The sequence below is a fragment of the Acyrthosiphon pisum genome, chromosome A1 (assembly GCF_005508785.2).
Source record: "Acyrthosiphon pisum isolate AL4f chromosome A1, pea_aphid_22Mar2018_4r6ur, whole genome shotgun sequence".
Taxonomy (NCBI): domain Eukaryota; kingdom Metazoa; phylum Arthropoda; class Insecta; order Hemiptera; family Aphididae; genus Acyrthosiphon; species Acyrthosiphon pisum.
In genome coordinates this window covers 158,741,113-158,752,000 of record NC_042494.1, presented here as the reverse complement: position 1 = coordinate 158,752,000, position 10,888 = coordinate 158,741,113, and the positions used below count along the sequence as shown (strand labels likewise).

General features: G+C 28.1%; 1 protein-coding gene across 1 annotated transcript; it reads left to right on the top strand.

Moving 5' to 3' along the window:
- The first annotated feature begins 2,460 nt into the window (after positions 1 to 2,460).
- Positions 2,461 to 7,684, top strand: LOC100160865 (26S proteasome non-ATPase regulatory subunit 4). The gene is made up of 7 exons (XM_001947737.5): positions 2,461 to 2,617; positions 3,122 to 3,262; positions 3,329 to 3,440; positions 4,034 to 4,189; positions 4,252 to 4,470; positions 4,537 to 4,654; positions 6,943 to 7,684. The coding sequence occupies exons 1-7, from the start codon at positions 2,592 to 2,594 to the stop codon at positions 7,371 to 7,373; spliced, it is 1,203 nt and encodes a 400-aa protein (XP_001947772.2). The 5' UTR covers positions 2,461 to 2,591; the 3' UTR covers positions 7,374 to 7,684.
- Positions 7,685 to 10,888: the final 3,204 nt, after the last annotated feature.

Sequence of the window (10,888 nt, the reverse complement as noted above, 5' to 3'; positions counted from 1 at the left end):
GGACACTTACTTGCCCGCCTTTTTTTAAATTGTATTAACTACCATTATTATCATATCTAATGAACTACTATAATAACTATTAATAACTAATAACTATTACTAAATCGTACCTGATCGTATATCCCAGAGGCGTACTCAACTACAACACTATTCTGAATCATCTCAAGAATACTGATTCCAGATTTCATACTTTTCAAGCTCGCGTTAATCGCTCTTTCAGAGTCGCAATAAGAAATCTCCACCATTCCACATTGTGTGCGGAAATTTCTGTCGCCTTGTCGGAAGAAGGACATTCAGTGAAACAAGTTATCAATGTCCATGATAAAAATAGACGCGGTCTCCCATTATTTTTTGTCGATTTATATCGTCAGAATAATAACAAAGATATTTTCAATATCACTTCGCTACTTGATACCAAAGTTATAATCGAAAAACCTCATCTGTCCCGCCGTGGTCCGCCTCAGTGCCATAATTGTCACAGGGGCGCCATTTGGGGGGGGGGCAGGGTGTGCACTCGCACACCCTGTAATTTTGTTGTCCACAATTGGTCTAGGCCTAATTAATACTATGGCCAGATGGCCTTCAGTTTGCCAATCGTTAATTGTGCATGCACCGCACCTATTCACTGATAATCATAAATAATATTACAATATTGTGTTCTTTAATTTGATAATTGATAAATTGATATCGGTATCACTTTATCCACTGGCACACACAAATATGTGTAAGTGGTAAGTGGCTACTGTCTTACTGATACACAAAAGACATAATAATAATAATATGCATCTATTCTATCTAAAAATATCTTTACTATACACTATACAGTACCTATATACACATAGTGTATGAACGGTAAAATGTAATGTGTTAACTATAAAAATATGTTTTTATTAAGTATGTTTTTGATACTGTAATGAATCTGTAATGAAAAACTGAAAACACTAGAAACGTTTTTTTAACGATTGGCCTGGAGGTGGGAAAAAATTGGCCTCTTTAACTGTTTGCACACCTTAAAAAAAACTGAAATGGCGCCCCTGAATTGTCAAGCCTATGGCCATACCGATAACTACTGTCACCACGAATCTAGGTGCGTCAAATGAGGTGGAGACCACCGCTCCGAGGACTACACAAAGGACCGAGCTAGTCCAGCCAAATGTGCGCTCTGTTCTGAGGTACACAAGGCCAACTACAAAGGATGCCGTGTTTATCAATCCGTTACAAAAAAACGCAAAAATACAAATGTACCAACGCCTACAAAGTCTTCGTCAAACGATGTCCCAGGTGATCATGCTCGGCAGTTTCCGAGGAAATTCTATGCTGCAGCGACCAAAACGGTAACCTCTTCCATGGAATCCATCTCAAATGTTTTATCAGAATTTATTTCTAATTTTAACTCTTTAATTACTCCACTAATTAATCTCCTTTCCGAGATTGTCAACAAACGTTTCATAGGGTACAGGCCTTTTCCCTTTTTATCTATCTTTTCGTTGTATATCAGACCATACCTACAATATTACTTATCTTTATTTACTTTAGTTTATATAAATACGTTGTTATTTTATCTATTTGTATACATTTTGCTCATGCTAACAAACATCATTAATTTTATATGTCATACTATATTTTAATTGTTGAGCCATAATAGTTATTACTGAAGGCTAATAAAAAAAAAAAAAAAAAAACTAATAACTATTAGTATTAATACCTAACTAACAATGTAATGTGTAATTTTTATTTGACTACCAAACATTTTAATTTTATCATCATAATATTAAATTAACTGCCCAATATTTAAAAAAAAATTAAGAATATTTTAAAATTCTAAAATAAAAACATAAAACTCGGTAGGTACCTACTACCTAGGGTAATAAAATAAATAAAAACTAAAAATATTCGTTCGGCGATCGATTACGACCTATGGATTTGTCTAAATATTGTCTCAAAACAATATTTTAATACCTATCCATTTAGTATATATCCATTTAAACTTACTACAATTTATTTTTTATTATTTAGAGTCGTAAATAAATTCAAATAACAATAAAATACAAAACCGATATGTGAAATCCCCCAAAATATTATCATTTATAAGTTTTGTAATATCTAAAAGCCGGCTCAGTTTTTACCAGAAGATTATGTTATGGCTTATATGTTGGTCTGATGGAGAAAACAAATTATGACTTCCTCTTAAATTAAATCATACATCGTGAACAGTAAAGCGTCCCGTTCATAATTTAGTTTGAAATGTTGTTTGTACAAGGCTTTGGTGAAAATTTTTGGGGAGGGGTTAAGGATTTGACGGGGCATCATGTAGAGATTCACTTCTGAAGTCGGTGATATAATAATATAAATATATTTATATATTATATTTAAATGGGATTTTCGGATCTTAACGTTGGCACAACTGAGATCTCAAAAATCGAATTGCTGTTATCACGTTTCGGGATATCTGTTCAAGCCCGGATATCACTTCGATGAGTTAGCAAATTGTTTGGAAGTATTGGAACAATAATCATAACTAGAAAATTCACTCTGCTCACCGTTTAGTGTTTTTCATTTCAGTGTTTCTTTAAAATCTACTGACATTCATTATGGTTCTCGAAAGTACTATGATATGGTAAGTAGACACAATGATATTCGTTTTCTGGTAAAATTCGTTCATTTTCAAGTCTCATATTTTGTATACTGGTAATGGCGCTAGTTAACGTAACAACTACAAAACACATTCTGTTACATATTTGTCCCTTTTTTAAGCTTAATTATTTGTTCCGTAACTAATTATGTATTAAGTGTATAGACAAATATATAAGTATATTATACCTACATATTATTTTATGTTTGATTCATTTCAATATTTTTTGTGTACAGTAATACAGCAATACCTACATACCTAACTAGTAATCTTTATTATTTTTCTTCAAACATTTTTATATGGTTTAAAAAGTATTTTATTTGTTTGTTTCGTTTCATACCGTAAGTTAAAACAGTAAACAAACAAAATAAAACTATTTCATTTACTTAAATAATTAAATATTTTCAGAAGTTAAAAATAATAATTACTTCAAATTATATTTAAATATCTTTATACCCATAAATTGACTTGTTATATATTTCTTTTTAGTGTTGATAACAGCGACTACATGCGAAATGGTGATTTTGTACCTACGCGTCTACAAGCTCAACAAGATGCTGTTAACTTAGTATGTCTTTCTAAGACTCGTGCAAATCCTGAGAACAACGTCGGTCTTTTAACTTTAGCCAAGTATGAATTTCTATATTTTTAATTAACACATTGAGTTTAATGCTTGGTTGTTCATTTTGTTTTTAGTGCTCGTGTATTGGCTACTTTAACAGCCGATGTTGGTAGGATTCTATCAAAATTGCATCAAGTACAACCCAATGGTATCATCAATTTTCCTACTGGCATTAGAATTGCTCATGTAATTTATAATTATTATTATATAAAGTATTTACTCTTATACAACAAATTAATATAAGTGACACTTTTGCCTTATTGAACTTTTCAAATCAAGGAGTACTTTAAGGTTAAAATTATATCACACTAGACACATAAATGAGAACAGTTGAGAAATTTTACATTATTCAGTAGTTATTACAAAATCAAATTAGACTACAGCTATTCATTTTCAAATATTAGAAGCATAAATTAGTAGCTACTAGGGCTAAATACCTTTAAAAACCTTAAAATATGCATTTATTTATGACTTAAAATATCACTAAATATAGTCTATAAATATGCGTCATCACTGAAATATGGTCTTAAAATATGCCTTAAAAATCAAAACATTTTGACTACGATATATACCAGAAAAATATACATAAATGTACATTGTATAAAAATTTAAAAAAATGTATTATAATTTACTAAAAATCAGGTTAATTTAAAAAAAACCTTCAGAAAAAAATAAGCAATAGTCACTTCACTCCAATAAGTACTACTATTGTCAATATATTATAAAACAATTTAAACTAAAATAGTACATGAAATTGTAAATATTTTGAAATATTACAGTTAGCGTTGAAGCATCGTCAAGGAAAAAATCATAAAATGCGTATAATTGCATTTATTGGCAGTCCGGTTGGTTTGGATGAAAAAGAAATTGTTAAATTAGCTAAGAGGCTCAAGAAAGAAAAGGTTAATGTGGATGTTGTTTCTTTTGGTGAAGAGGTAAAAATTAATTTAATTAAACTTGAATTATATAACATTTTATACTATTATTCAATTTTTAGGCTGAAAATTCTGATGTTCTAACTGCGTTTGTTAATGCATTAAATGGTAAAGATGGTAGTGGCAGCCATCTTATTGCTGTACCACCAGGCTCACATTTTTCCGAAGCATTAGTATCATCTCCAGTTATTCAAGGAGAAGATGGTGCTGGAGGAGCTGGTCTTGGCGGAACAGGATATGAATTCGGAGTTGATCCTAATGAAGATCCTGAATTAGCTTTAGTTAGTTATTAAATGAGTCAACTCTTGGGAAAAAAATGTATAATCTATTGTGATTTATTTTTAAAGGCTTTACGTGTTTCTATGGAAGAACAAAGAGCTAGACAGGAGCAAGAAGCTCGTCGAGGTCAATCTGCATCTGGTGGTGCTGAAACATCAACTGCTCGTCCAGAAACTATTAATGAAAGTAAGGAAATTTGCTGAAAAAAATATTTTTGTAATTACCTGTGTTTCAAAAAACTAAAGAATTTGTTGGCCTTTAACTTTCAACTTGATACCACAATATTATTAATAAATAGTTAAATCATATTTTAGTGGCACTAGAATACTAATTCGTAATTAATAATTACTAATAAATTATAAGATATGTACAATTAGTTTAGCAAAATAAATCTTGAGAAGCTATTGGTACTGATTTGTTATATTCTCACCCAGGTGTGTGAACACTTTGTAGCCACACCACTCAGATATATTATCATGCCGCCATCTATAACAATAAATATGTAGCGTTACGGTTTAATAATAACCACCGTGGGCCGTATTACTGTTTTGTTTTTCATTATTAAATTTACAGTTTCATATATTAAAATTAATTAAGATTGTTTCAAGACAAGTGCCTGAGGTAAATGCCAGAAATTCCAATTTATTATATCATTATAGACACTTGTTTGAAAAAATTAATAAATGAATTACTATCACTTATTTATTATTATTATTATTTATTTTTTGTACGTTTTTTCTGATATATTTATATTATGGATGGCAACAAGATTAACCCGAGTAGCAGGGCTACGGAGTGTTTAGACTCCAAGATGAGATATAACAACCTAGTATCCAAATATTAAAATGATTATAATTCCTATCAATTTTTACATTTTGTTTTTTTCAAATTCTATTCTTTGGTTGTGTCTTTTAGATTATTAATTATGTGTCACGTCATCTTATCACACTGAACAATAAAAATATACATAATTTAAAAAAAAAGATTATCAATGATAATTATCGCTGTAATTTAGATTTGTATGCTTGCATATTTGTTCAGTTTTGTTCATTGATTTTAATGTTAAGTAAACACTAAATATTTAAAATATTTTATTATAAAATATAATTGTAAATAAAACTATGAATCTTATTTATGCATATTTTTGTATATTTCTACATTTTACAATTTTTGGAGCATAAATTTGAAATATTTTCAAAGTTATATTTTACCTGCTATGGTTGTCTCTGTCTTATGCTTGCGTCATAGCAAATATTTGACCAAACTATTACTATAGTTTATATTTTATAAAATATTTATACTTTTTAATAGACGGAGACAACAAATGTCACTGTAGCGTCCCCTTAATATTAAAACAAATTTGTATATGATAATAATAAAAACTTTAGCTGAGATTTTTTTTAATATATTTATTCTTAGACAAATTTCTTATATGAATTTGAAAAAATAAACTATTTAGTCAGTACTTATAACTAATTTAAAAATTAAAATATTAATTATTAAACAAAACTACTCGAGTAAAGTTTATATTCACCTCTAAAAGTTCTGATAAGTAAATCAGTTCTCTGATATTAACTATTAATAATCTGTAGTAAGACACCACATACGTATGTTACTTGTGTGTAAGATCGAGACAACATGGCGTGGGTGGTGGGTTTTACATCCTCTAAATGTGTATAAATATCTTATGATACATTTCAATTGTTAACAAAATTATATTAGGTATAATTTAACCCTTTTAAGAGCTTTTATTACCTTTTTTAAATCATGGAAATGAAAATATATAATATGGTTCAGTTGTAGCATTTAACATGATTAAGTAATTTTTTTTTTTAAATTTACCTAATTAATTTTACTATGTATTAATACTTATAATATATTAAGAAGGCACCATACTGGCATGTATTATCTCAATTTTAAAACGTACAACACAAATTTGTGTCCAGTAGTTCCAATTTTGAGTAGTAAGCTTTAATAATAGAGTTTATTGAACTATTAAAAATTGTTAAGCTTATCACAGTATCTACTTTCACATGGGGCTTTTACAATATTTTAACTTTTAAGCAATCTATGAGTATATAAATTATTAAAATTTAATATTCTCATAACATAAGATTAAAAATTGAAATATTGTAAAGAAAATCATGTGAAAGCACATACATTGTTCATACATTTAATATTGATAATAGCTCAATTCACTCTATTGTTAAAGGTTATATTATAAAATTGGAACTGCTGAACATCAATTTGCTATATTGTATATTTGTAGGATGGAGACAAGTGACAGTATACTATATATGGAAGTGGCTTCCTTCTAAATAATTTATTAGTAACTGTAAACTGAAGTAATGGTAATATACGTCAACTTTGATCAAAACTTAAAATGAACCTTGATATTATATTTCTAATGACATCATTATTTTAAATTTAAACCCCATTTTAGTATTTTATATATTATCTTATATTTATTACAGCTCCAACTGAAGAAGCTATGTTAGAGCGTGCTTTGGCAATGTCAATGGAAACTGGTGAAGATGAGCCAATGGTTGTACAGGAGGGATCTGGCACTTCAGCTTCTGGACCTTCTGCTGCAACTGCAGCTCAAGTGGACTTCAATAATATGAGTGAAGAAGAGCAGATAGCATTTGCTATGCAAATGTCTATGCAGGACTCGGCAGCTGAAGAAAAAGCATCAACATCGAGTGCCAAATCTAAAGAGGAAGCTATGGAAGTAGAAGAAGACTATTCAGAAGTGATTGATCCTGAATTTATTCAGAGTGTGTTGGAAAATCTACCTGGTGTTGACTCACAAAGTGATGCAGTACGCCAAGCTGTTGGTCTTGTTAGTAAAGATTCAAAGGATAAAGACCAAAAAAATGAAAAGGATAAAAACAGTAAGAAATAAGTGTTGAAAGACAAATTGGAAAATATATTAAATTATACTTTATATATTTCTTATTACTATCATTTTTTTTTTTTATATATATAACATTCTAATTAAATAATAATTTTCAGAACCCACAGATTGCTAAAATTTTAATAAATCAAATTATCCAATTTTAGAATTGTCTAATGTTTATATAAGTTAAAAACATGTTTAGTCTAATAATAAAATCAATATTATACATACAAATATAATTGGAATATCTAATTGTTTAAATTGAATATAGTTGTATTTCATTTGTGTATGAAGTATAATTAAAGTTTAAATAATAATTTGTCCTTTTCTTTAATACATGTTACAATGGTATTATAATAACAATAATAATTTATTCGTTTGAATAAAACGGACAGAAACCCAATTTGTTATAAAAGATAATATTCTTAAATTAAATATAACAGTTTAATAGACAAAAAAAAATAAATAGGTATAAAAGAGAAATATGCATTGTATAATATATGAATAAGAAAACAACAGTAGGTAATTTGTAATAATAATATAAAAAATGATAAAATACAATATAATGATATTATAGAAAACTTCTTAGTGCCCGTAATACAATCGTTAAACTACCGAGTTCAGCTGTTAAAATCAGTGGGTTAAGCATAACTGAGGTTTGAACTATGATTGGTTTAAACTATTAAAGTTCTTTAAGTGACAACAATTAATATGAAGTCTTATGGTGTTTTTAGTTTTTTACGCGTGAATTTTTTATTGCAGTAATTAAATTTCTATTACATATTAGAAATAAATAATCATAAAAACATATATTTATATAAAAGCATATTGACTCACAAAATATTCTTGAACACGGAGAAATTCTTTATCTTCTTGAATACGTTGTGGATGTACACGTTTATGATGACATTTTAGTCCCTCAAGACTAATACACTTTTTAAGATACAATTTGCATATCTATTTTATAAAGTAAAGGCCTTGGTTTCGTGTTCTCTCATATAATATTTCTAGATAAAAATAAATAAAACACTAAAGTGGTAAAAAATAGAGCAACAGAGTTGGCGAAGTCGTCTAAATAGGAAAAACGAAAATTCTGTATTTTTACATGGAGGCATGTAGGCCTAATTTCGTTAAACTTTAACTACAGTAAAATTTTAAAAAAGATTGCCCACGAGTATTTAAATTACTTGTAGAGTAACATCATCTACCTATATAATATCTACAAAACCGATCGGAATTGTACGCAATTACTTCACGAGGGTCTCCACTAATTCTTCCCCAAGATGGCACGATCGATATTTAGATGTTTTCTACTGATATTGTTTAAAATTATACATAATACGCTTAGACCACCTAAATGGGTTTAGAAGTCTATGTGCATTTAACAACCTACTGAACGATGGTCGTTAGTCGAGCGTATCGTCGCTTCATTATGTTAAGAGAAACGTACCAAACTATACTTTATGCAAAGTATTTCGGTCGCGACGGACGAAGCCTTGGCCGAATATGATATTGTTGTATAGGCCTAAGATATTTCACGAGCTATTTCAATGGTCTTGCACCGCAGTAGAATGGATATACGCCTAATCTATGATATTATCATTATTTTGGGATTAAAGCGTGTAGCTAAATTGCATACACACGTCGCCGTGTTATTATAATCATAACACCTATTTTCCATATCATAGCAGAAACCCATTGAATAAAATATATTATATACGAAAGAGATATTAATATAAAATTTTAAAAAAAAAACATCACCAAAAAATTAATAAAATATTCACCATATTTTGTATGAATGTATTACTAACAAACTTTGTTTATCTGATATATATCGGAATTAAAAAAATATCTAATTTAAATCGAACAGATATATTATGAATATGATTTTAAGTATTAAACTAATATTCAAATAAAATATTTAGTGGCTTGGTGTGGCGCGATCCGTACACTCGGGCATCTCCCATTTGTAGCAAAATAAATTAATTCGTTTTGGGTACAGTCTATATTTGCGCCAAAATAAAAAGGTGTTTTTTGCGACAGTCTATTTGCTCCAAAATTTACCTATATAAACATTTTACATTGATAACTTGGTTTAATTCATATATTTTAAAGACACGAATATTACAGCATAATAATAATTAACGAGTAGTCAATTTTAATTTGTAATTTAATATTTTAATATAGTTATAATACATTAATACACGTTTCTTTTAAATCATAGCCAATAATATTTTTAAATGATACGCTATTGGTATTAATAGTTGTAATAGTACTTACACATTTGTTATAAATTTAAAATTATACTAAAATAATTTTTTTTGTCACGTTTTTTTCAAATAATAATCATTTAAAAATGTTTTTTTTAAAATTATAGTCATGATACTATTGCAATAGACAATAATATACGATTTTTTAAAAATAATTATGAATAATACACGTTTTTTCAAATAGATAATAATCATTTATACAATTTTTTTTCAAATCATAGTCAATAGACAATAATATACGAATTTTTAAAAATAATTATTAATAATACACGTTTTTTTCAAATAATAATTAATTATACAATTTTTTTTTCAAATCGTAGTCAATATTAAAATCAATAGTACACATTGCACAATATAGTCAATAGCTGTACACATTGCACAATATAGTAAATAGAAAGTATTATAATATAGTCATTGCAATATTTACTTTTGGCTCTTATAATGGCCTCGTCTAAAACCATTTGTTTCCCTCTTTTGCTTTTAGTAAACTCCATTTTTCTTAATTAAACTAATTTAAACAATCAAACTAAAAAAATACAGACGAAAATATTTGGTATAGCTATAGGTATTATAGGTATCTAATGTAACGTATGTACAATGTGTAATAATAACAGTAATATATATAATAAATAAAGTAATATAATGCCATCATATTTGTGTCTAACATTACCTTTTAGTAATAATTAATTTAAATTAAACTATTAAAATAACTATAGTTTAGTAATAATCAATAATATTCATCAATCATTTCATTCATGTCAAACCACTTTTAGGTAAAAAAATACTAATATTTGAACCTTGAAACATCTATTTCAAGTTATTTTTATGTTTATATAAGTACTCAGTAAGATGTTTTATATGATTTTTAATATATTCAATATTTAATCTACAGTGTCCAATTCTAATTGGACATTGCTCAATTTCCTTATTTGTCCGTAACATATAATATAAAAATATAATATATCACCTAAAAGTATAAATCGAGTCACAGAATAGATAATATACAAATCGTAATACTGGAAACTGTCGCCTCGTTAAAATATTAGGTATAATATTATATTATATCAATATCTACCTAATAATAATGGTCTTTAGAAAAATTAACGCGCTCGAAATACTTCTAGTGCTGCGGGCCCACGAGAAAGATAAACAGACTAGCTGGCTGGTAGGCAATACACGTCGTCTGGGAGATTTTCTCCGGGATCGGTCTCTGCGTTGGAATATTTGTATTTAGCTCATTACCGATTCTCA

Excerpts from the sequence above, each read along its gene's own strand:
- LOC100160865 (XM_001947737.5), top strand. The coding sequence starts at position 2,592 with ATGGTTCTCGAAAGTACTATGATATG. Across the intron at positions 3,441-4,033 it reads CTGGCATTAGAATTGCTCAT|TTAGCGTTGAAGCATCGTCA; the intron begins GTAATTTATAAT and ends GAAATATTACAG. Across the intron at positions 4,471-4,536 it reads AAGATCCTGAATTAGCTTTA|GCTTTACGTGTTTCTATGGA; the intron begins GTTAGTTATTAA and ends TTATTTTTAAAG.